This window comes from Neopsephotus bourkii, unplaced genomic scaffold (genome assembly GCF_033783945.1).
Source record: "Neopsephotus bourkii isolate Nb327-2 ecotype Australia unplaced genomic scaffold, CSIRO-AGI_Nbou_v1 NB_1373, whole genome shotgun sequence".
NCBI lineage: Eukaryota > Metazoa > Chordata > Aves > Psittaciformes > Psittacidae > Neopsephotus > Neopsephotus bourkii.
The window spans coordinates 4,213,897-4,240,405 of record NW_026901852.1 but is presented as its reverse complement, the minus strand read 5'-3'; the positions used below and the strand labels follow the sequence as shown (position 1 = coordinate 4,240,405).

The 26,509-nt window shown below is 38.3% G+C and overlaps 1 protein-coding gene across 2 annotated transcripts in view; it reads left to right on the top strand.

The window, feature by feature from the left end:
- Positions 1–26,181, top strand: part of SRBD1 (S1 RNA binding domain 1) — a 125,389-nt gene extending 99,208 nt beyond the window's left edge. For both annotated transcript variants that reach the window (XM_061367203.1, XM_061367204.1), the window contains 5 exons: positions 5,809–5,915; positions 7,965–8,141; positions 10,569–10,721; positions 22,388–22,572; positions 25,188–26,181. In XM_061367203.1, the coding sequence (XP_061223187.1) occupies positions 5,809–5,915; positions 7,965–8,141; positions 10,569–10,721; positions 22,388–22,572; positions 25,188–25,477 (912 nt within the window). In that variant the 3' untranslated portion in view covers positions 25,478–26,181. The remainder of the gene's footprint in view (positions 1–5,808; positions 5,916–7,964; positions 8,142–10,568; positions 10,722–22,387; positions 22,573–25,187) is intronic.
- Positions 26,182–26,509: the final 328 nt, after the last annotated feature.

The following is a 26,509-nucleotide window of genomic DNA, read 5'->3' as shown; positions in this document are numbered from 1 at the left end:
AGTATTTTTTTCAAGAGGCACGTTGGCTAGTCTCACATGCCAATATTAAAATTCATGGATTTAGAAGTTAATGGTAGGTACCAACAAAGTAATGTTTTATGAGGTGTTAGAAATGTTTCAGGACTTACTTAAAGGCAGAAAAAATTATATTGCATTTACTTCGTTGAAGGTTGGCTTTTGCATTTAAAGAACAAGTGAGGTCTAATGTGCTCAAAACCCTAAATAGATTGATGTGCAGCTTGGTCTTATTTAGGATGAACGTTGATCTTGTTATAATACTGTAAAGCCGAGCTTGGGTCAAGAACCTGTAGGTTGCTGCCCAGGCTTGAGAGCTCTTCCCTTTACCACTGCTTTGTGACCACCATCATTAGGTCATGTCTGTACTACATTGGCTCTTGGGTGTTGTAAAGTAATAATGATGCATGGGATGTTTCTGTCAATGTCTACTGATGTTTGTAAATGGCAAATAATAAGTATTTAAGAATTACTGTGTATTGAAGTAGATTTTCAAGCTGTTTGAATTTCTCTTTGGGAGACATGCGATCATACCGTATTTTCTGAAATAATGATTTTATAGGGGACCAGGAAAATATTACCAAATGCATTATAGTTATGCGTGTTGTTTTAGTATCTGGGGAGGAAGGGGATGCTAGGTTGCTGAAGGTAAAGAGCGTAGAGTTGTAATTTACTTGCATGTCAAAGTTGCCTGTTAGGGTTGTTCTAGCCTAATACTAGTAATCTGGTGTTTGGTCAGGCGAGGTCAATCAGTGAACTGGTCCACCATCTATGTTTATGCAGGTTGACTAAGTGCAATCTCCAGGCTTCATGTGAACAGCAGTTCTTTGACTTGATAAGTTTGTCATGCTGATGACAAATGTCTTTTTATAGTGTCTGTACTGGTATAATGCTAGAAATAACTGAGCTGAGAGGCTATTTAAAAATTCTGCCTCCGTTTTGTGTGCATCAGCAGGTTTTTGAAACTGGAAAATTGCTTTAAATTACAGTTGTAGTAGCACCCTCTCAAGGAACAGAGGAGTTTTTTAGTGATGCTAATTATTTCCAGTGGAGTGTTTGTAGTTCTTGAAACTGAGCAGAACTAGTCTTGCTCTCCACTTCATACCATATAAAGAGAAAAGATAGCTGAAGTATTTTGGTATAGTGATAGGACAAAACCATCATGTGCATAACACAGGGGTCCTTTAACACTGTTCTTTAGTGTTAAATATTGTGCCGTTTTTAATAAAAGTACATTAAATACTTATATTGGGTTTGGGGTGTTTTTTTTTTTTAGCATGGGTTTACAGAATGGTGGTTTTAAAATATGCAATATAATCTTCTTTTTCTGGCAATTTCAACAAATTTGCCACAGACTAATTTGAGGGGTAATCATGACCAGAAATCAAAATAGTAGCCATTAATTTTCTTCCAAGTTCATGAATATAAGTTCCATTTAAGGTATTTGGTATATAATTTATATAAATATTAGAAAAATGTAATGTTTGACTTTCATTTATTGGTCAACTACACTTATTTACTGCAGCAGTTCAACTAAATAATTCAATGTATCTTGCTCCCTGGCTCACTTGATAATGTCTTACAAATCAAATACTAAAATACAGTTAAAGTGCCTGATATTTCCAAAGGCAGATTAATTTCTGGAGTCCTCCCCACGAAAGACTCAAACCAAACAGATGTCTAACTGATTCCTAATGCTATCTGTGAAGCAAGGCAGCTGTCTTCTGCAGAGAGATGGTAGAAGAAAGTCTCAGACTTGCATTGGATATCCTGCAGTCTGTGGCAAGCCCGTTGTTTCTACTGGCCCTAGTTTCCTTAAGCTGGGGCATCGATCCTTTTTACTTGTTAGAGATCATCATACAAAAGGAAGTCCTCTGCTCCAGATCTACTCTTCCAGCAGTAAATATTCTAATGGTAGCCATTTCAGAGTATCCTTGTAATAAAACCTGAACAGTCTTAGCAGGGACACCCTCACGTATAGGGGTGCCTTCATTGTTAGTGTTAATATGATAATGTTTTATGTAGAAGGGGGTGTGTGGGATCAGCTGGTGCAACAATCTGCCATGTTGGTGTGTGGAGGGGTTGTTGGAGGCTGAGCAGCACAGAGTTCTGCATGAGCACGTTTGGAAGTAGCCTTGCATATTTGCTGTGGTCTTTATTTGTGCAGGTTTTCTTCTCATGTACTTAACGCAACAGTTAAGAGGCATTCCTGTCTTTACAGGCCTGTTGTAGTGAGTAAGCAGCATGGAGTATGTGTGCTTCTAGTAGTGTCTGAATAATCTGATACCACCTTGGTGCATATAAATAGTACATAGAAGTATAAAATACCATCCAACCTCTGATATTTGAGATGATGAGTGAAATTGCTGGTAAACTGGAAAATGCAGTGCACTTCAAACCTTTCTGAAGTGTAACCTGTTAGCAGTAGGAAGTCTTGACAGTGGTATTGGGATAATGATGGTTTTAATTAACTACTTTTAGAAACTAAATTCATAACACTTATCTGCTTTGTATCAGTGTAAAGAGGGATGTCAGAATTTCTTCATCAAGACAAAAGGAAGCTGTGATGGTCAGTAGCTGCATCTTGGGAGGCAGGTTTGCTATTTGGGAAGTTTTCCAATGTCATTCACTGGCTGAATGTGTTACTTCTGTAAGGTACCAGTTGGTAGATGAGTGATTGTTCTAGCCAGGCTGTTTTCTGCTTATCCTGGTCTGTCACTTCTGCCCGTTCACTTTGTCTCTATCTTCATATACGTGCTGTGATGCCCACTCCAAGTGGTATGACTGCTGTGTGTTGTCATAGTAAAATACAACAACTCGTCCATGTTTTATTCTGTTGGGTTTTTTTTAATGTAGACTGTTAAGTAGCAATAAAGTCAAAAGATGCAAATCATCTTTGAGAGAGATCTTGAGACCTGAGAACTTCTTGCCTTATTGGCACCAAAAAAACCCAGAATAAATTAGTTTTTCCAAATTGTATGTATTCTGTTGCACAAAACTTTACAGTTTTTTACACCCACAAGCTTAACTCTTCAGATAAATGCCAACTCCACATTTGAAACTGTTGATCTGTGAACAGTGGACTGCCTTCCACTAGCAGAGGTATTTCAGAATGCTTAGCTTTTGATTGTGATGTATCATTTCCTTGGTATGGGGGACTATAGCTGGCTGAATTGCTACCTAGCTTCACTTTGGAAATAAATCTGCTGAGTCGAGCCTTCCAAACAACTGCTTACAAAGATGAGGCCAGATCTATGGGTTACCTTCTTTGCTCCCACCTATGCTGTAAAGGCATTGTGGAGACGATGAATGTCTCTGTTTTGAATCAAATAGCTGCATGTTATTCCTTCATCATCTTAAGGAATGAGACTGAAACCTGGGGAAACAGCAGTCTACCCAATTGTCTACCCAATTCTCTGCCACAGACTATATAGTCTAAGTAGTTGTTTTAGACCAAGTATTATAGAATCATAGAATAGTTAGGGTTGGAAAAGACCTTAAGGTCATCCAATTCCAACCCCCCTACCATGGGCAGGGACACCTCACACTAAACCATGCCATCCAAGGCTCTGTCCAACCTGGCCTTGAACACTGACAGGGATGATGGAGCATTCATAACTTCCCTGGGCAATCCATTCCAGTGTCTCACCACCCCTACAGTAGAGAACTTCCTCCTTATATCCAATCTAAACTTCCCCTATTTAAGTTTCAACCCATTACCCCTTGTCTGGTCAGTACAGTCCCTAGTGAAGAGTCCCTCCCCAGCATCCTTATAGGCCCCCTTCAGATACTGGAAGGCTGCTATGAAGTTCCCATGCAGCCTTCTCTTCTCCAGGCTGAAGAGCCCCAACTTTCTCAGCCTATCTTCATACCAGTAACTACTACAGTTAATGGAACTTGCTAATATAACTTGTGAAATTATATGGTTATGAATTTCCAAGTACCTTGGAGTCATAGCTTTTACTAAAAGCAGAAGAAAATCGAGGGCTTTGCATTTTTTTAATGAAAAAAAAGTTGAGTTAGTATTTTAATATATTTTGAATTTGTGGTTCATCATGGAAAATCTAGCCCAGTGTTTGCCAGCTGTACTTGGCAAAGAAGAGAAAATGTGTGTTCTTTCTGAATGGTTTTTCTCTGGTTCTTGTACTGTGTTATATAAATTCATCCTTGCATGAGCGTGCGTGTGAGCTGGAAGCTTCTAGCTCTAGTGCATAACTCAGTTGATGGCAGGAGAAAGAGGGAATATATAGAACATCCTCGCTACGAGAAGCTGCAACTTCAGTAAGTCAGAAAACTAGAAACATAAGACTTCTTTTTAGGGTGTGGGATATTTTGTTTTGGTTATATCTCTATTCAGAAAAGAAGCCATTGTGTTGTAGTAGCAACACATTAATACGTTGAAACTGGCCTCTGATCTGCAAAGCGTACAAGTTGAACTTGGTGGCTGTGAGGCCGACTGTGTGCAAACATACATATGCATGTACTCATGCATGTATATTGCTTTTTGTATGCAGACCTTATACAGGAGAAACAATATTGGCAAAATTTGTGCTTCCTGTTTGTAAGTAATTTTATTAAGTACAGCATCATGAAAATACATCACATTACCATCTTCTGAAGAGAGTGGGCTGTGAAATACATTGCCATAAGTTTTATGATTGTTGTTAACCGCTACTTGATGAATTATCAATATTAGTAGACAGGAATTAATATTGTTGGCGTGTTAAATTTAACTGTGAAATCTTTAAAAGATCTGAATGGCTTAGAAGGTAAAACAAAGTAATGGATGAAGCGTTTGGTGTCTTGGCTTGGATCCAGCTTGATGTCCTAAATGGATGCATCACAAAACCACAACAGATCAACCCAGATTTACATGAGCAATGTATAAGAGCCCTGAAGCTAAGCCAACATAGTGATTGAATTAGTTCCTGCGCTTAGAGAGGCTTCTCCCTCCAGGTCAGACTTCTAAGCAGTGTTGGGCTTGTATGGGAAGCTAGCAGTTATAGATTGAAGTATGCCTACCTTGTGGAGGGAAAGAAATCTTAGAGCTTCAGACTTTTATCTTTAACAAGTGTGACTGATTTTCTTTTAGCGGGGGAAAAAAGGGGAAACACTATGAACAATAAGGGAGAAAATGGAAGAATTTCCATTAGTAGTGCTTCAGTCAAGGACCTGCCAATCTTCCCAGAAATGTCTGTTCAAAATCTGAAACACTTTGTTGCTGCAGGGCTGATACGTACCTTATGTATTGCCCACCCTCATACAATACCTCGCTTGTTCTTTGAGTAAATAACTACTATAGTGTGATGCTCCTAAATAGGACAGTTTTGCAAACGTTTGTGTGCAGGTGCGAAAGTACAACATTTGTGAGCCTTTCTTTAAAAACCTTATTTCTAAAATGCTGTTTTGTTTTTGAACTCGTATTATAGATAAATGGCATGTTAAAGACAAGGCATAGTGGATGAATAGAAGCATTACTCTTTTTGAGTAATCATTGTGTGTTTGATATAGTTTTGTTTTTACATCATGCAGGGAAATAGTTATTAACCAAAAAACCCTACAGAAATGTGAAGTCTCTTATTCTAGGGATTTGTATCATGACAAAAATGTCTCCAAGAGATACTCAGGACCTTTTAAAAATAGGTTCTACGATTCGTGTTTAACTGGTACCCTCACATAAGAAATTGATAAGTTCCAGCAACTATTTTATTAATGTTAGTATTTTTTTTGCAGTTCTTATTTATGTACTCTTACATATTTGAGTAACCCGATATCTCCATTTTTGTTTCTCAGCATGATGTATCACAGACTTTGCTCAAAGCAACTCTGGACAGTGTGGTTGAAGAGTGTGTCAGCTTTGTAGGAGTTGATATTAACATCTGCTCAGAAATACTATTAAGGTGAGTGAAACACTTTCCTATTCCAGTAATTACATGGCTCTGGATCACAGAGTCTCTGTTTAGTCTGCCATCTGACTCAAGCTCAGCTGGAGCAAATGGCTCTTGTGTTAAACTTCCAATTACATGAAAATGACACATTGAGACAGTATTTCACTGGATTGTTAAGAGCCAGTTTTTAAGGGTATGTGTGATTCTCCAGGGTAAAACTGTTCTTCAGAGAAAAACAGAGATTTAAAAATGTTGAGCCAACACTACAATTTTAGAAAAACTTAATGTAATTAATTTGTATTTTTTCACTGAGAAAGGACCTTTCAAATGGCTCTTAGAAGGTATTTTTATAGGTACTGCGAAGTGGAAAAGTTGGGCGAGGAAAGGAGAAAGGGAAAGATTTAAGGGGAAACTGCTGAAAAATGTATCCCTTTTTACTGTTCTTTTTTTTTAATAATATGCCATATTTGCTTGGAAAACATTCAGGATTTTATTTCTTTTGGTTAGAAATTGGAAGCTTATTCTCTCTCAAGTGTGCAGAATTGAGAAATCTTTAGCTAAATAGCCTCTAAGAAGAGCAAAAGTGCTGCTGTCATCCTCTGTAGTAGGGGAGGAAGAAAAAGAACATCCCTACTCTTGGTAACAACTATTTTAGGTATCAAGGTTAAGAAAAATGTGCTTTTGCTAGCTTTATCATTAATTTTTTAACCCTTTGTAATCATTCATGAAAACTTCTTTCCATATTTTGGAGGAGGCTCATTCTTTTTAGTTTTCTCATTTCTCTTCCATCTTCTTTTTCTGCGTATCCAGCTCTCAGCTTGACTCTTGATTTACGTTCTGTTTCACCTACTTTCAGATTTAGATCAGCTATTAGTAAGAAAGCAAGCATTAGCTAATTGGTAAATGAGGCTGACTAGCTTTAGTTGCATTAATAAAAGCCTATCTGAGCAAGTGCAGTGGGTGAGCACTTGGAAACATTATGAAATTCCAGTCCTAATGATTAATACTTTCTCTATGGTTAAAGATGTGTGTCTAGAATTTAATTCTGAGATTTCACCAACTTTGGATTATTTATTTTCAAATTTTGCTTGAGGATGAGAATAATGGAAAGATTTTTATTTCCCCTTCTCCCTCTGATTTTTACCATTTTTGCTATGTTTGCTAGTGTTTTTTCTAGAATTGGTCTCTGCCATTCCACAAACAGATCTCTACTGCCAGTGACTTAAAGCAGTGGCATCTGATATATCGAGCCACATGGGTGACATTTCCTTCTTTAGTGCCAGGAGTAATGGTCCACCACTGCTTTTTCCCTCGTTCTATGGTTAACATTCTCCACACAGAGAAAGTTGTACTCACATGTACATACAGAAAACATGCAGCAAACCCACTGCTTCCTGGAGGAACTTGGCTAATTGCAGTTGCACTTCAGAGATAGGGTTTTGGCCACATCTAGTTGCCCTCAGAATAACTCATACAACTTGTTCCCAGCTGCTCTTTTATCTCAAGAGCACCTGAGAGAAAAGGAACAAGCTTTGTGGATCTGTTAAATTGTGTGAGGAAGGCAAGCTGCTTCCAGCTACTCTCCTTCTCTAGCGGATGCCAGCCCTTCATGCGGTCTTGTGGTACCATTGTAAGAGAACAGCTGGGAGGAGGCTGTTCACACAGGAACAATGTAGGTGTCCTGAATCCTCCTCCCACATTGTTTCCTGGAGCAGGCAGCTGGGGCAGGCCATAAGACATGACAAATTGAACTGGCATTACAGAAATAACCAACAGATCATAAAGAAGCCACGTCTGTGGCTTACCAGTTAGGTATGTGCAGAAACATATTGCTGTACCAAGTTTTGTTGACTTGAGTGGATTCCTTCCATAGGACTAAGAGAAAGGATCCTTTTTCAGATGATGCCTTTGGCCTGAGAGTCTATTTGCAAATAGTTCTTTGCTGTTTTTAAGTTTTGTAAACCAGATTTTCTATAGTAATGTGTATCCTTGTATTAATGTGTCAGTTGTATTAATGACAGGGCAATGGTAATAAATGCATTCTGTAAACTTGTCTCTTAGACACATTGCAGGACTGAATGCTAACAGAGCTAAAAATATAATTGAATGGCGAGAGAAGAATGGACCATTTATAAACAGAGAACAGCTCAAGGAAGTTAAAGGTCTGGGTCCCAAATCGTTCCAACAGTGTGCTGGATTCATCAGATTCAATCAAGAATACATAAAGACCTTCTGCAGGTAATAGAGATACTAGCTATCTTGCCTAAATTATCCAAAATAGTATGAGAAGACTTTTTCCCTTTTCTGTTTTGTATTCAGGCTTGAGACTTGAGGAATCCTAGGCCTCTGCACTCTGAAAGGCAGCATCTTAACAAACAAAATTGAAGTCAAACTTCTTCCTCTGAATAATCATGGCTTATTAGCCACGTCCTCTAAGTAAGGGTTTCAATAAGTATGTAAATTTGGTTACAAATTTTGCCACTGAATTGGTAGAAGAACTTGGTATGCGGTAGTGTCATGGTCTGAGATATGAAAGCTTTAGGCTTGTATTTCAAGCATAATTAGAGATTTGTAAATTCCTTTTTAATGTGGCGAACACACCACTAGGGTGTTTTTTTGGGTTGCTTCAATTCTGTTACCTGGAAAGTTGGAAAGATGCCTGAATCAAACTCTGTGTTGTATTCCTGTGCCTAGCAAGCGTGATGCGACTGCCTTCTGTCTCAAATATGAGGCCCTTTCCCCTGTGTCAACAGTGCATCATCTTATTCCCTGTTTCTGCACAAAGTTGTTCCCTCTTGCAACCATTGACTGTGCTTGTGCTGACCTGAAATCCTTCCTTTCCACAACTGAAAGTGCCCCTTCTGGTGCAGTGTCTCTTCTGCCTTTTCCATTTTCCCTTCCAACATAAAGAGCTGAGAAAGGGCGCAGCATCAGCACCATCCCCACCCTTTTGCCACTGACTCTTCTCAAAAAGTATTTTCCTGGGCAGCGCATGCTATTTTTCCGCCAACCCACGGCTCAGAAGCAATACTGTATTCCCAGTTGTTGCTGGCCAAACAGCACACACGTAACTTCCAGGCAGGAGGTAGGCACATTAGGACTGGCTTATTGCCCGGGTGGAAGATATCCAGGTTGGTTGCCCATCTGGCAGGGAGGAACATGCTGCAGGCCAAATGGTGCATGCTGTAAGCACCAGAAGACCAAAGAAATTGCTTTCAAGGCTGTAGATGATCGATAAGTTTTGTGTTGTACAGATCTGTTCTAGCAAACACTGCTATACAACATAGGGGAGGAAAGGCTGATGCCTTTTATCCCTCAAAAAAAGTTCACTGGTGAAATGTTTAAGAACAGTTTTTTCCCCTTGCTGGAGCATGCTTCTGATGTTAGTCAGATTCCATAAAACATGAGAACACTGTATAACCTGAGAAATCTGTTACAACTGTGGAGTTTGAGGCCAAAATAAAGCTCTAACACCATTGCCACCACAACATTTCTTTTGGGCCCAGGTGGCCAAAACCAAACATGTTTTAAATGGACTTCAAGAAGGTTTCATTCCAGTCCTCTCTAATGTGGATGGCTATAGAGTGCTGTGTGAATTAGGTTTTGTGCTTTATACTTGGAAGTTAACAAATAGTGGTTATTTTTCAAATTGATATGGAAAAATGTTATGTCTGTGCTTCTGCTGACAGTCAATGCGTAGGTAGAGCCCAATGTGCAAGTGCTAGTTCAAGGTCCATCAGTGCCTTCTCTTTTGTCCTGCAAAAGGAGGAACTACTTGTGATTTAGGAAACAAAAATAAACAGTCAAGAAAGGAGCCTTTGCCAGTGGGAGTCATTTGATGCCTTTACTGTATCCTGAGCATTCTTTTGCTTAAGGGAAACTTTAAGGGAAGAAGCGTGCCGGTTGTAAATATGCTACACACACAAAGGGAGATCTCTTTCTCTCCTATCTTCTGTGAAATGCTCCTACCAATATAGGCAGTTTGTCCAGGGATCTCTCTGAGAATTTGAAGCCTTTTCATTATCCAGCTAATTTAAAAAACAAAAAAAGGCCAATCCAAATGCTAACTGATTAGGAGCCAGTCGTGTATTTAATAAGTTTAAAGGAAAACTCTATTGAGGTATGTCTGCAAAAACTGTTTCTTGCAGCAGATTTGACCTCTAGCCCTATTCCTGTCAGTGTTCAAGTCCAGGCTGGATAGGGCTTGAAGCAACCTAGCGGAAGGTGTCCCTGCCCATGGCAGGGGGTTGGAATTGGATGAACCTCAAAGTCCCTTCCAACCCAAACCACCCTATGGTTCTAGTAACTGACAGTCAAGTATGAAAATATCCTCACAAGATCTTTATCAAGTAGGTAAATGCAGTTGTCCCCATTTTACAGACAGTTGTATGTTATCTCATTTATAATCTTCTCATCATGAAGAAGTTCTGATGAAGCACAGAATCCCTTCCCAATGTTTGTTTCTATTGTAAGTTAATTTGTGCATACATGTATAAGTTAAATTTTAATTCTATAGTGAAGATTCACCCACAGTGACCATTTAGGGGGTTTGTACTTTTCTTATTTTAAAGAATGAAGATTACATACAAGTCTGATTTCACATGTGGGCACTTGGCTTTGATTTTGTTCATTCAGAATGACATGTCCATTTTTGCTTTCTGACAGCAATAATAAAAAAGAACCTGGAAGTCCTGCCTCTATGACTAAAGCAGGTGCACAGGGTAAAAAGAAGGGCAAACCAGTGCCATATGCCTCGCAACAGCCCAATCCTTTGGACCAAACTTGTATTCATCCAGAGTCTTACAACATTGCAATGAGGTAAGTAAGCCGTTGGAAGCTCTTTGAACCATTGATGCTGTCAGTTTTTAAAATGAAAGTACTTCTATTTCTGACAACAGCCTGCTCTGCCTTTTAAGACAGGAACACATTAATTTGATGCGTTCTCTCCTTTCTTCAAGAAAAAGTTATGTTTCAGAAGTTGTTTACAAGCAACGGGTTTCAGTTGGAGTGTTTTGCCTTCTGCGTGCATGCAAATTTTTATTCTATGGAGTTTTGTTGCTTTCACATTATTTTCTAGTGAGGAAATCAGTGAATCTTCAAACCTTCACCAGACTTTCTTCCCATGATCTCGCCTTCTTCACATCACCACTTTGCACCTCTTTGAGGCCGCTTTTCTCAGTTCTTTTGTTTGCCAACTTAGTATGCCAGAGATTGCTTTCAGTTTGAATTTTCAGTTCACAAAATGTGGAGACAAATCATTTGTTCTAAAAATGCCTACAAAATTGAGGGGTTTTTTTTCTGTCTTGTCCCCATATATTATGTGAAAGGCCGTAAGTAAAACAATTTTATTTGCTCTTTAAAATAATCTAATTTAAATACGATGCAAATTTTCAGTCAGCAGTATTTTAATACCTCTGCATCATTAAGAACTGCTTTTACATTATTCTTTATGTTCAGCATGTGCCAATCAAACTTCATACTTGATGAATTTTGGCCACCACAGTTTGTGTATGTGTGTGCATGTGTGTGCACAAAAGTGCACGGATGTATGTGAGGATGTGTCATTATTATGAGCCTTTAAATTCTGATATTGTGAGATCTAATTAAGATGTGGATGTTAAGATCCCAAGCACATGAACACCATGGTAATTTTGCTAAGTGACCTTTAGCTAAAAGAAGAGAATGGGTTTTGTGTAGGTCAGAAAACAGCAATTAGGAATCCATGTGTGCTTTGGGTTAGGGCATACTGCAGCTGGTAAATGGTAGTAGAAGCTGTTATCTTTACTGTCATCAGCCCTGGTTGAAATTCGACTCTGCTTGTCCTCTTGAGAAAATATTATCTCCTGCAATAAACTAGCACATACTTATTTTTTGGGGTGACTTGCAGTGAAGAGGTTTTCTTTTAGGCTGAGAAAGTTGGGGCTGTTCAGCCTGGAGAAGAGAAGGATGTGTGGAGACCTCATAGCAGCCTTCCAGTATCTGAAGGGGGCCTATAGGGATGCTGGGAAGGGACTCTTCATTACGGACTGTAGTGATAGAACAAGGGGTAATGGGTTGAAACTTAAATAGGGGAAGTTTAGATTGGATATAGGGAAGAAATTCTTTCCTGTTATGGTGGTGAGGCACTGGAATGGGTTGCCCAGGGAGGTTGTGAATGCTCCATCCCTGTCAGTGTTCAAGGCCAGGTTGGATGAGGCCTTGGGTGATATGGTTTAGTGTGAGGTGTCCCATCCCATGGCAGGGGGGTTGGAACAGTATGATCTTAAGGTCCTTTCCAACCCGAAATTTCTATGATTCTTAAAATGAGCTGGAGCTAATAGCAGCAGTAGCTAAATGCTGTAGGATTCTTATGATCTCTGTTGAGAGCATGCTTCCTGTTTTATAAACAAAGCCATCTTTAAGCCTCAGAGAGATATGCTGAATTTTGGAATTCATGAAGCTTGAGTTTCTTATCTAAAACCTCTTACAGGGCCTTGCATTTTTACGACACCTTCCCTACACTCTGTGCTCTGTGCAGTTGCTTGTTAGAGTGCATGCTGTTTGTATGGTGTGTAGGTAACTGGTTTCTCCTTTTCTGTGACTATTTCCCTTCTTTTTAACTTATGCATCAGCATTTCTTAGTTATCTGCCCTATGCATAGCTGTAGGAAAAAATTGGGCAAGGCCCTGATCTTAATGGTATCTTACATTTGATAGGTGGCTTATAGAGTAGGAAAGCTTGATCACCCCTACAAATTATTCGGAGCGAGTCAATGTAAAAATAAATAGAGTGTTACTCAAAATTAATGTTCATTTTTAATATTTTATGCAATTTAAACATTGAGTAGTCAGGATTTGGTTAATAGTCCTTAGCTTTTCAGCCCTAGCATCCTAATAAAAAGATCAGTAAAGTGTTCAGTGTTACTAGCTTTGCCTAAGGGCTGATGCGAAAAGACTGTTTCAGGGAGCAGGGGATCATAGCCTGTTAATGATGGAATGCTGCCGGAAATCATCCGCATAGAACACCATTGCAAGGGTTGGTCAGAAATAACAAATTGTGAGTTTGTGTCTAGAGTAGCACAGATTACTTGTATATCTGAAGGGGGTGAGTGGGATTTATTACTGCAGGGGGTAGCTCAGAGATTCACACAGAGTAGAAATTTGGGAGAGTATTTTAGTAAGGTATCACAAATCATGTAACCGTGATTTGGAATTTGGCTGGGAACCCAGAATTAACACTAATAAAAATAAATGGAAATTAATGAGTACAAGTTTTACACCTCAACCAAAAAATAGTGGTTTGAGTCACGGGCTTATGCATGCTTCAGAGAGGAGGCTGCAAACTATTGCACTGCCAACACTGCTTGGAAGGTACCTTGGTGATTCTTACAATGTGCTCATGGTCAAACTCAGGCCTTCAGAGCTGCAAAGCCATTGCAGAAGTATGATGTGGCTACAGACCAGTTCTACCTATCATGTCATTTTTCTTTGTCTAATGCAACTACTTTAAAGTAAGTTTTCAGCTGTGCCATTGTCTATTCTCTGTTTATCCCCTCCTAGGCTGACTTCTCAACTGAAGTATATAGATCCAAGTTCGTGTTGCAGGTGTTGTGCTGTGCACCAAAGAATATCAGTTGATATTAAAACAAATATAAAAACACAATAGCAATATCTGCTAATGGAACACCAGAACTACCAAGCATAGCATCTGTCCCTGTAACTGAATCAGTCTTTTCTGTTTTCTGTGGGCTTTTTCTCTGTGGTCTTACTTCTTATGTTTATGAGTATTTGTACACATAGTTTGATGGGGGGGGGGAAGTCATGAAGTGCTTTCTATAAATGTGCTCTATGTTCAACAGTAATTTTCTTCTTGTTACAATCAAAATATATTTTCCTTGAAAGCTTGTTAAGTATGATGGTGATAACTTTTATGTATAGATTGTATTCATATGCACTAGCTTGATATCACAGAATGGTGTGGGGAAGGGGGCGAATACCTCTAATGTTTTTTTCATTGCAAATAGCTGTTTGCAGAAAAGGAAATAGAGCTCTGCAGCAAACTGATGAAAGCCAAGAAGCGTAATATTAAAAGTTGACACTCATGACATAAGGGCTAAATATAAACCAGACATCCTCCCCTCGAGCAACTAATGCTATAATTTAGCAACGATTATATATTTAAAATGACTTCTCAAAAAAATCATGTGAGCTGTTGAGCTTCTTGGAACTTATGGAAATGATTTTCCAAACCAATTTGCTGCCTAAATATGAATTAAGAAAAAATTCTTCTAGGAATTCAGACTGCATGGAGGATTCACTCCAAAGCTTATCGGGGCTGTTGATATTTGCTTGCTTTGATAGGCAGTGCATGGGACTGGGCTTGTAATTGCCTTCTGCTGAGCCTGTGTTCATGAGAAAGCGTCTGAGAGCCTGAAGCTTCTGAATTAAACATTAACAAACATGTTAATGTTCTTGATTTGAGGTGTCTTGCCGAAATAAGCAGTATCTGAAGGACTTTTTAGGGTGTTAGAACTAAACTAGGTTTAAAACCTAATTGATAATTCTTACAGTTTCAATCAGTATAGGTGAGAAAAATTGAGTCTGTTAGAACAAAATACACTTTTAAGGAGTTCTAGTGCTTTGCTGCTTTCAAAGTATTCATTTCTTCTTTTTCTGTGCTTGCACAGAGCTTTGTCAGAGGCAATGTCAAGCTCACAGGTGCATCTGTGCTACCAGAAGGCAGAATTCTTGCCTTGAAGATGGGTAGATTTTAAGGCATCAAAATGCAGTGTTACCTACCTCTTCCGGCAGAAATGAATATGAATGGAATAGATGCTGTGTAAATGGGTCATAAAGGCTGACGCATGCAATGTCTACCACATCTTGCCATAAGAAAATAATGAACATTTTATTAGATTAAAAGTTTTCAGGAGAAATCACATTTATTTTCAAACAAAATAAGCTGGTGATTTTAATCCACTGCTTTAATCCAAATTATCCAAGAGCAGCAGTCCATGTTACAGATTTATGACATGCAAAATTCTCTGGTTCAAAAACATTTTTGAGGGATAGAAGTTCACCAAAATTTGAAACCACCAATTTTGGGAACTATTTTGTACCTTGAAATGCAACCCTCCCCCCCCCCCCAAAAAAATGAAATGGTTAAAGGAATTGCTCCCAAGTGGTGACTTTGATTGCCAAGCTTTAGGCTGGAGCCAATTCTTATGGCTGAATTAGAAACCCCTGGAAAATAGGGGGTTTATAATGGAAACACTGATGTAATCTTTACTACAGTGGCACAAATGGTGCTGGTATGATTGATTTATGCTATTCGAATATCTTAACTTAAAATCTGTGTAATTTCTGCAAAAGAATTGGGAAGCATCCTACTGGTGGTTTAGCACACTTTACAGATGACCAACATATTTATTGTTAATGGTTTCTGCACTGTCAAAGCTTGGCTTTGTCATGTGCAGTGATGAAACTTATGGGCACCTCTAAATATTATGAATCAGAATTCCCTATAGGTTAAATAAATAAATGCAGACTTTAAACAGTGTGTTTTCCTGCGAAGCAGAACTGTGTTTTAAGTTTCTGAAAAGTCTGTATATGACAACCAGTTTATGGTGGCAGAATCTTCTACGTACAGTTAACACAACATGTAGAGCATATCCAATTTCTTGGTTCGTGTTGTAAAATACCTGGTAGAAAAACCAAGGAAACATTTAGGAAGTCTCAAGAAGTTACAACGAGGTTATGATTATAAACTGAAATGCTGGGGAGAAAACACAATGTTTTTTCTGTGTTGTATCAGTCTGCTGGGGGCAGTTGGTTTCGTTTGACTGAATCTTAACATTTACTCATTTTTTATTTCAATCTCATAAAAGTGTTCTTTGCTGAAGGCTGGCACTCAGAATGTGCTTTTGCTGCTCACAGATTGCAGCATCTGGCAGACAGGTTGTGTTTCAGTCCAACTTAGAAACATTTTCCCAACTGAAGTTGTGATTTGGCATGATGCAGGTGAGGGTCTTCCTTAGCTAATTACCCAGGTTTAGGACCTTGCCTGGAGGATGGGTAGCGCTGCTGGATGCAGTTGGTTGTGCTTTAAGAGAAGAGTTTTACATATTGAGCAGAATGACTTGCACTGAAGATTCATGTCTCACCCTTCCCTGTGTGTTGATAATGCTGCTTAATAATCCCAAAAGTATGTAAGAATCTCAAGAGGATGCAGCAAAGCACTCATTCATGTTCTTATGCCTCACCAAAGTGAAACATTCGGGTTTGCTTTCTCAGCAAAGCATTCATGTTTATAACACTTTATACTCTGTTCTAGATGGTTCGATTGTTTCTCTGGTGTTTCTGCTCTTTCCGTGTTGGATGTAGCAGCAGATCCATAATATTTCAGTTGCTATGCTGAAAAGCTGCACTTGCTAGCTTGGAGGACAAGTACTGACATGTAGGAAAATGCAGAATGAAAACCACTGATTAGGGAGAAACCACCAAAAGAAAGCAGTCTTCCTCTCCTGCCCTTTGTGCAACAACACATTTGTCCTTTGATGGCATTTCCAGTTCACTGCCCGGCTGGCTTGCTTCTGTCCAAGTCCCCTAGTTGTAACTGAGCAACTGAGGCAATACTTAAGGGGAATAGAAATCAGGGAGGGAACAGTTATTTGATACGGTGTTTGACCAATGAAAACAAGTTGTTGTATTATATTTAACAATGCAGTCTACATGTGAATATTTTACAGAGGATAGAAGTTTCTACTGTGGTAGGATGTCAATCCCTAAATTCAATACCAAGTCACCAGAAACATCTTTTCTCCAGTTTCATAAGGCTGTATTTGCATGTACATGCCTGCATGTATTCAAGATACTGTAAAATGTGAAAATAATACTTTTTAGTGAAGTTTTAAGCCTAAAAAAGTTAAACTCTGTACATTAATGAACCTTTATGACTATTTCCAATAGGAAACAGCTACCCTAATTAAGTAGAACAGTTGCGAAAGCGGGGCCAGTAAGCCTAATAAATGGAGTTCATCTTCATCCCTTTAGAAGGCCAATTCATTTGAAGGTTTGACTATTAACTTAGTAGCTGCACGTTTAGAGGATGTCTTTTTGAAAGGGATCTTGTCAGTAAATGGAAGAGCAGAAGAGGCTTTTGCCATCCAGTGAAGACATGTTAAAACTTTTATGTGATGTAAAACATACCATTAACAAGAATTATTAGAAGAACTTGGAAATAACAAAGAGTTTTCCTCCAGTTACACTGTAAATACTAGACCCATAAATCAAATGGTATTTTTTCTTCTGTTGAAATTTTTGAAACTTACTTAAATTCTTACTGGTTGCATTAAAAAGAATATTGATTTTTTTAAATGGGAATATCCCCTTTAACTGTGATACTTAGAGTACTAATTCTCCGTGGGTAACTCAACATGTTTCCCTATTTTGTATCTCAGGTTACGCTTCGGTTACGTGATATATCAGTAGTCATGAAAACAGCTAGCAACAGCATGCCCAATGATAGGGTATCAAAGAGGCTGTGCTGCACTGTGTCTGAATTTCTTTTCTCATTTAGAAACTCATTGTTTCTTAGGTTTATACATTCAAAATGTCATGAGCTATCTGAGTGCTTTCTGGTCTTCTGCAAGCAGGTAATTATAACGTTAATAATTTGTGCATTTGAGGAAAAATTCTGGTTAAATTTCCTTCTCTAAAACACATAAGGCTTATCTCTAACATGTAAGTTTTAAATGTATTTGAAACTTTAACTTTCTGTGTCTAGCAACTATCTACAGAGAGTAATGCACAAAAACTGTTCAATGTATAATCTGCATGGGTAGTCAAAAATTGAGGATCCGTATCACCAGTCGAAGCAAGAAGAGTCCACATCTGCATTAAATAATGTTTTTGTGTTTCAAAACATTACTAAAACAAATGTCTGCATAATTTCAGTTTGCTACTGTCATGAATGTGCATTTTGCCTAACAAAAGTGCATGTTAATGCAAAGTTGTTTTGTTTTCAGAGTGATTATGTTGCATTACCATTAATTCATGTGTGCACTGTGACAAGATGTAATGGCATATCATGTTGCTTTAATGTAATGAATCCAGTACTCCCAGCTCTTAAGTCGTGTTGCTGGAAATGATTACATAAAACAGAAATGACTGTGACTAAAACCCTTGCAAAGCTTTAGAACTCCTGCACATTATGAGAAGCTTTTTGGGGGGCTTATAGTAACTTCTTATAAATTTACTGAAAGCCTCCCTTGGTAATATTTTTACTCTTTTCTGACTGTTTTTTTTTTTTGCATTCCACTGAAATTTGCATTATTTTTTAAGCATTGCAAGGGATGTGCTATAATTTTATGCAGATGTGTATGTTAAGTGAACATGATGTGCTTATTTGTTACATTTATGCTACTTTTCTTTCTTTATCTGGGTAAGATGGATGAAATTATGTATTAAATAAAAACATCAGTGGTTTAGCCATGACCGTTCTCTGCAGGTCCTGTAACACTGCAAGGATTGCTATTAAAACTAAGGTAGTTGCAGAGGTTTCTGAGTGTCCCCTAAATCTCAAAACTGTAAACCTCAAAGTCTCTAAACCAGCTAAGTTTTGCCCTGTTCTGACTCTCCTAAGATTCCAGCTGCTTTTATTTGAGTTGGAGTGCCTTGAACAGAAATTTTGCCATTCATTCAGACTCTCAACATTTGAGGAAACGAGGACAATATATCTTTAAGTGACCTCACTTTCAGGACAAAATACCTTATCTTTCCCATTTTCACTGCTTTTAATTTTTCTCTAAGTTTTATCTTTTTAGTAGATAAGCATAGCACTTGAACTACTGCAACACGTTATTCAGTTCACACACAAGGAAAATACTTGAAGAGTGTTCATTTTTGCACACATCATTCACGTTCTGATGTTGTACAGCTGGAACTGTCATTTACAAATCGGGTGCGATATTTCAAAGATTGTGGTGAGATAGTTTAACATGACAAATAACATCTAAAGTAAGGGAAACCTCTTTCCCCCTACCCCATAGCCGTATCCTAGTCTTACTACTGACTATATCCTCTTTTTCTGACCTTGAAATGACTATCGAAGGAAGTTATTGGCTGCTTTTTTAATAAGGAAACATTTAACTTTGTTCTTAGCAATGGCATTTAAAAATAGAAATGATCAATATAACATGCCACTTCTCAGTCAGAGATTTGTGCTTTATATTGATTTTCTTATTGTATGTGCCCTCAGGCTTTGTTCATTTGAGTGAAAATGATACCTTAAATATATAACTAGATTCAACAGTATCTTTAAAAACTGCATCTATAATCACTAAAAAATTGTCATTTGAAAATACTTTAACACATAGGTTTTTACCAAAACCTAACCTAAAAAGGTGAGAATTTCCACAGTAGAAAGACATTGTTTCTGTTAAAGATAATTCTTTTGCACCTACATGCGTGCTGGTTACAGTGCTCTGTTCTGCCCATGATATACCTTGTAATTCTGAAATATTCTTAACCAAATGCCTGATTTTTAGAACTTTAATCATTTAAATGAGGTCAGGGGGACTTCTCATGTACTTCAGATTGGGCACGTGTTTAAACAGGACCTTCAGATGGAGCCAAGATTTTGCTTGGAGCAGTGGCAATGTTAAGCTGTTTAAACAACTGTATCTGATAACATAGGTCCCAAACCTACTGTCCTTGCCTAGATGAGGAATCCTGTTGAATATTAGACAAATGCTTTCATTGGGATTTCCGGAGGATGAGGGAGACAGAGGAAGAGGAGAGGGCAGAATAACTTTCATGAATAGCAATTGAGGGCTCAGGCACCTGGGATGTGTCCTGTTTCAGGCTGATTCTCTTGCCAGCAGCCTGCACATAGCACTGTGCATTCTGGTTGCATTATCCACACGTTTGACAGTTTTGTATGTAACAAGGGTTTTATATGTTGGTGACAAGTCCATGTGGTTGAAACCCACCCTGTTATCGATTTACAAAGTGAATGCACTTCTGCAAAATCCTAATGGTGAGAAAATGATCCTCAGAGGTACTCCTGCTGAATTTCCATTTGAAGTGAAATAAAGCCAAGTACATGAGTGTCAGCAAACTTGTTTCTAGGGGTGGGAGGTAAAGCATACATTATTTAGAAGGTTGAGTCATGAGGCTGGTTGGGTTTGTCATGTTACATCTGGCATGTCAGTCAAAGCTGGGGCAGCTGCTGCCTGTCACTAGTGCTCTAGTGGGGCATTGTCCATCCATCAACATGAGCAGCAAGCGGCCCCTAGGAGTTCTGTGAAGAGCACTTTGCCTGGACCCACACCACTTTCAGTACTGTCATTGCAACCACTTCTGGTGCTCCTTTGAGACCAACAGAATATGGTTTCATAAAAGGTCTGATTTTTTTTGTATGTAGGCTCTTAATAGAGAAAATATTTCAGTAGTAGTGTTGTTAGTTTACGGAAAAGAAAAAATTGTATTTAATGTTATAAGCAGTTTTGCATGGTTTTTTAGCTTTACGTTGTTTCCAAACCAGGTTAAGCTACTTCAGACAGTGATGTCCAAAGTTCAAAAGCAGTCAGTCGAAGCAAAATCAAGTAAATCCTGAGAACAGCATCATCCAGTGAATATTTGTTTTTACTTTTTTCTTCATACATTGTTGCATGAAGGATCTGTAGGCACTAAGAAAACTAACATGAAAATTATCATTATTAGCTATAACACTATTAAATCTATGCACTTGAGCTAACAATGCACTTAAATCACCATGCTTGCACTTGAAATCTGTACAAAAGTAGAAGTTCTGACAGTCCAGTTTTAACATGCGTCCTCCTGTTGGTGAAAATAGTGTACATTTTGAAGTGAAGCTTTGCCCTTGTGGTCAAAGATCAGTGTTGTGGTTTACTGCAAGCTGGATATTGCTTTATTTATGTTCCTTCAATCTGTATTTTCTCAATACAAGATTAAGTTTCTTTTTTTTCAGTGCATGTAACTTTTTACCACCTAAAATAATCCCAGCTGGGTTAAAAAAAAGGGAAGCAACAAAACAAAAATAACTCCACCATGTCCCCTACCAAAAGAAATACAAACCTCAGGTTTTGATAAAAGCGCAGCATGTATTTCTCACTGTGGAAAGAGGGGCTGGAAGGAGTTTTTGCTTTCTTGTAGAGCTGGAATGTCTCCTGCCATCCATAAGTGCAGGGCATGAACCTGCTGGTCAGCACTTCTTTTGTGGCTCATAGTTTACACCTGTTGTCAAGTAGGATAAGGACAGGAAGGAGGGATCTCTTTTAGGAATTTGGAACGAACACTTGCTCATCTGGAGGACAGGGACAATAATTCTACTTGTCTGCTGCGGCGGAGAACATGCAAAAAAAGCATGTGTCTCCCTCCAGCAACAAGGGACATGGTAAAGCAGGGTAGAAGAGACTTATCCATGGCGAGATGCAGAGCACCAGAATAGATAACTGAAGTGTCTACTGAGAAACGGACAAATGGCTTTATTTAGTACAATGTAGCTCAGTTTCTATGAGCCACATCCTCATTTTCATTGCTTTATATCCATTGAAGGCTTATTTTGCATTTTTAAGTCCTTCAGGAAAATACAGACATTTATTCAGTGATAAATAAAGATTGTGTAAAGCATCACTCCTGATAATGGGTAGGGTCTGCATGTGAATTTTTGTCATCTACTCTCAGCGCTTCTTGGCATTTGTGCCAACATTGCCGAACTAAAAACCTCAGTAAGTGTGTTTTGACTTTTTTTCTTTCTAAAAAACATCATGGATGAAGACATGCTTATTTTGAAGTATTTCTTCTCAGCCTTTTTAGATGTCCAAACGTGTCTCAACCTGCAGTGTGTGTGTGTGTGTACATGTATGTGGCAATAGGAAAGGGTAAGTGTGCTTGTGTTGTGTAACTACTTTGACTGAGTTAATTTCCTAGTTTCTAAGAAACTAATTGTCCTTAGTAACAAAGTTCATAGACAAGTATTTTATGTAATGTTTTCCTGAAGTTTCATTGTAGATTCTTCATATTAATTGCATCTTTTAAATGTTCATTGGTGTTTAAGCTACCATTGATTTTAATTTGAATGAGTGACAAAATTGACAGTATTACAGAATTCTCAGTTGTTTCTAGGGAGCTTTGATTGCAAAAGGCATCTTTCAGTCATAATCTGATGTGGGTTTAGCATGAGATGAACTCATTGGGTTGAGAAGTGATTTTCATTCTGAAGTTTTGCTTCTAGTGTTGTAATCTATTCCAAGAGATACATGTATACTAATAGGCTCTTAAGTTTCCATGTATGTCTCTGATCAGTGATGAATTGATAGGATATCCACTTGGGAAACTGTTTGCTGTTCATATTTTAGTTTAGCAGAAGTTTTATTCACACATCAATGCAGAAGCAATTTAAACCCCTAAATATAGCAATGGTTCAAACCCCTCTAAAGGATGTTACAAATCTCTCTCTATATCTTTGTCTGAACTTCCCAGGTTTTTGTCGTTGATTGGGGGAAATGCAAATGACATAGGAAAATCAGATATGCAGCAAAAAGTAAATGCAGTAATTCAAAAGGAAGGACTGGAAGGCACAGCCCAAAGGCTAAATACAACGGTGCACACACTGCAGCTGATCATTGATGGTCTGACTCAGCCTGAAGGCTTTGACATCCGAACAGGTAAACCTTTGTTTTGAAGGTTGTAATCTCAGATTAATTGCTCATATCGGTTTTAAACCAACACATTTTCTTCTTCTAAAGTCAGTAGCAGATTTTCATGGACACGTAACTCCATTTCTCTTCTCAGGCAAGGTAAAGGCTATATCATAGTCAGATGTTTCTTTCCAGCTCGGTACGTAAGGAGTATGAATCCTGTCTTAAATCACGGCATTTTTAGGCATAGGAAGGGGAGTTGTATGGCTGTTAACAAATGAAATAGTTTCAATATGTTGACTCTATACTGATTAAATCTGTGTTGGCTCTCCATCATGGAGGGGAATACTGAGACCAAGCTGAAACAGTAGTAATAAAGCTACATGGAGCAGCGGTGTGTAGTACTGCTCTTTTATTGCACTAGTTCCTGGAGACAAGTGTAATTGGAGCACATGGCTCATGTTAAAACATTGCAGTAATGCTGAGCAGTTTGAGGTGGAGGGGAGGAAAGATGAGGTAAGCAATGAAGTACATTGCTGGAGATGCTGTTGTTTAGTGAAACTTAAAGCTGGATTCTCTTACGACAGCAAGAGATAAAGGTAGGCAGCAAAGATGCAGGTTTGTAATAGATAATAAACTTATGCTTAAGAAAATAAAACTTCTGTCTCCCTTTTGGGGGTCCATAAGTACTTTATTTCCAGATTTTGTAAACATTTCCCACTAGTGATCTTGGAAATGGTTTTGGGGTGTTTTTTTTTTATGTCTGCATTATGTATGTATTTATGTCCTGGTGGTCTCACGTCTAAATTACAGTAGGATGGACTATTAACATGTTAAGATATAAAAGCAAAAAATATTCTCACTGGAAATACTCATGTTCTGCTGATCCAGTACATTCTGCATTGCTATAGACAAATCTGTGACTAGAGTAGGCAGCCTAACAGCCTCATATAGCTCCAATTCATTGTCTTTATAACCCTGTTAGTGACTGTCAGTGAGGAAATGCGTCACATTTAACATAGAATAGTTTGTACTCTGCCCTGATTCACAAAATAATCTTGGTTTAAGATTCAGTTCCTTTGTTGTTCCCAACAGTAGAGATGTCACATTAGGGAACTGCAGACAGAGAGTAGCTTTCTTTTGTATCCACTTAAACTTAATTTTATTAAATTTAGCATTCTATGTTTAATTTTCCTGAATGGTTTTAATACAAAAGAAAATGGAAAGAATTATTTGAGGAAAGAGAAAGAATAGAATATTTTTATCACATACTGTAAAAATCTTTTTGTAGCCAAGGTCTTGCAAGGCATTTCTTGTAAGAAACTCTTTCTAACATTAAAGCGGAACAGCTCATCAGGTTAACTGTAATGAACCTGCTGGGATGGGGAGGCGGGGGGAGAAAGAGGTTTGCAAACGTTTAAAAAGATTCCCATAATTTCTCTGAACCTTCTTGTGCTTGTTGCCCTGGATGGCTGCTTAGCTGCTTTTTTTCACTGGAGTGCCACTGCGGAGTATAATGTTACGAAAGGATTAACCATTTTGGACTTGAGCAATGAGGTACCTTCCTGCAATAGAAAATTTGATGTAATTCAAGACCTCTTGCTGCATTTGCCAGCTTGTGTACTCGACTAGGGTTTGATCCTGTGGTGGCTTGACCCCAGCTGGATGCCAGGTGCCCAACCAAGCCGATCTGTCACTCCCCTCCTCAACTGGACAGGGGACAGAAAATACAAAAAAGGGTTCATAGACTGAGATAAGGACAGGGGGAGATCATTCAACAGTTACTGTCATGGGCAAAACTTGGTTCAGGCTGTGGTTTATTTCTCAAAGGTAGGAAAATGGGTGCAATCCTAGTTTAGTGATGCTGTCTGTGGAAAACCTCAGTCCTATTATATCTTGGGTAAGGTGGAAAGGGAAGTTGTTGAAAGGGCTCAGAAAGGCTTTCTGCAGGAGAAGAAAGTGGTAAGCAAGTGAGGAGAGAGGTTAAAATTTCTATTTGTGCCTTTAAGTGAAGAATATGAACTTCAATATATTGGGATATTAGCTGCTTATAATCATGCAGATGTGATTGTTATAAGTGCAAAGAAGCAGTTTATAATTTGATGTCATGGGAAGCAGTTGATTGTGTGATACCAATGTGCAGGTGACCAGCAAGCCTGAGAACAGTGCACTGCTGACTTTTCTTCTTAGTATGTGAAGAGAATGAGTATTCGCACTCCTGTATGCAAATTTGTATAGAAATAGAATTTCATTTGTAATTTATGTAGCCCAAGTTAAAGTCACCTCAAGTCTTTTCACTGTAGCACCAAGAACTTTTAGGGAACCTTTCAGTCACCAGCTAACATATTGCATGCTTCTGATCCTGTTGTGATAGTTTCATATCTCATAGTTCACTATACTTATTGCTCCATTAATCATAGTCTTTTAAAGTGATTCATAAAATACGAGAAATATGTTGTTTATTACAGATGGTTCTTTATTTAAAACACATAATGAAGCAGTATTAGGGACCTTAGAGCTACCTAAATTAGTCCTTACCTTAGTGCTTCTTGATTAGCAACAATCAGCTGGAAACAACCCTTAGAAAACAATGCAAGCTTTTTCTCCAATTTCTTACTTGTGTTTCTTGTTTCTTACAACAGATTTTGACAAACCTGACTTCAAGAGAAGCATCGTCTGCTTTGAAGACTTAAGTGTTGGTGCTGTTCTGACTGGAAAAGTTGAAAATGCAACACCATTTGGAGTTTTTGTTGATATCGGTGTGGGAAAAGCAGGTTTGATTCCAGTGCGAAACATAACAGAAGCAAAGCTTTCTAAAGTGAAGAAGAGAAAAAGCTTGGGCTTAGGTCCTGGAGAAAGAGTGGAAGTTAGAGTGCTTAATGTCGATATTCCTCGATTGAGGATAACGTTGGATCTTATTCGTGTTTTATGACAGGGTTTTTTTACGATTACGCTTTAATTTTAAAGGTTGAGTAGTGACAGCAAGGTTCTGGAGATTCAGGCATTTAATGAGAATGTTGGAAATGAACAAATCTGGAAACCTTCAGCCTTGCTTTTTTTCTTTTTTCTTTTTTTTTTTTTAACAGTTTTTCCACCTTTCTTGACTCCTTTCTGTTAATTGTTGGAACAGTTTATTAGACTACCTCCAAGCAACCTTGCTTTTTTGTCTGCAGAGCAAATGAAATTCCATCGGACTGTCAGAGAGATCTTTTATCTGTTCTGTCTCTGCAAGATTTGCTCTCTCAGTCTTTAGTCAGTGCTGCACAAGCAGACACATTCACTGCTCCCCTTGGAAAAACAGCCGTTCAGTTTGCCTGTTTTCTGGTTGAGAGTCTAAAAGAAGTTACCTAGTTGTAGGGAAAAAAGTGATCTTGTTAAGTTGGTGATGACATTGCTTCAGAAGTAGACTGAAAAGAGAGTGGATGCTATTATTCATGCCTCAGAAATAGTCAGGTTTAATTTATTTGAGCAACATCATTAGGAGTTCTGTCTACTTGCCTTATTATTGTTGGTCAGTTATTATTGATTAACACACTTGGATGTACCTTGTGGTTTAAGGAACCTTGCTCAAGGTGTCAAAAGGTGTTTATGTTGTTCTATACTTGTGCAAAATAAAAACATTTCTGGCCATCTTTTCTCAGTGTACTGGTTCTACAAGTGATTTAACAGTCCTGGTTCTCTTTCTTTCCAACTTGCACTCCATCAGTAACACTCCAACTTGAGGATGCACTTATTTGACCTGAAATGGATCCACTTTTCTGAGCTTTAAGACTCGACTTTAAGCTTTAAGCCCCATGGCCTGATGTTGTTCCTGATTTAAAAAAACAATTCTAGTCTGTTCTGGATTCCTTTAACTTGACATTATTTTTTTCCATCTTTCATATGTCATTTTTCTGCCTGTTTTGAGTGGAGAACGGTTTTTCAACACTTGGCTTCACACGCCGTGCTCGTGAAGGCACGATTC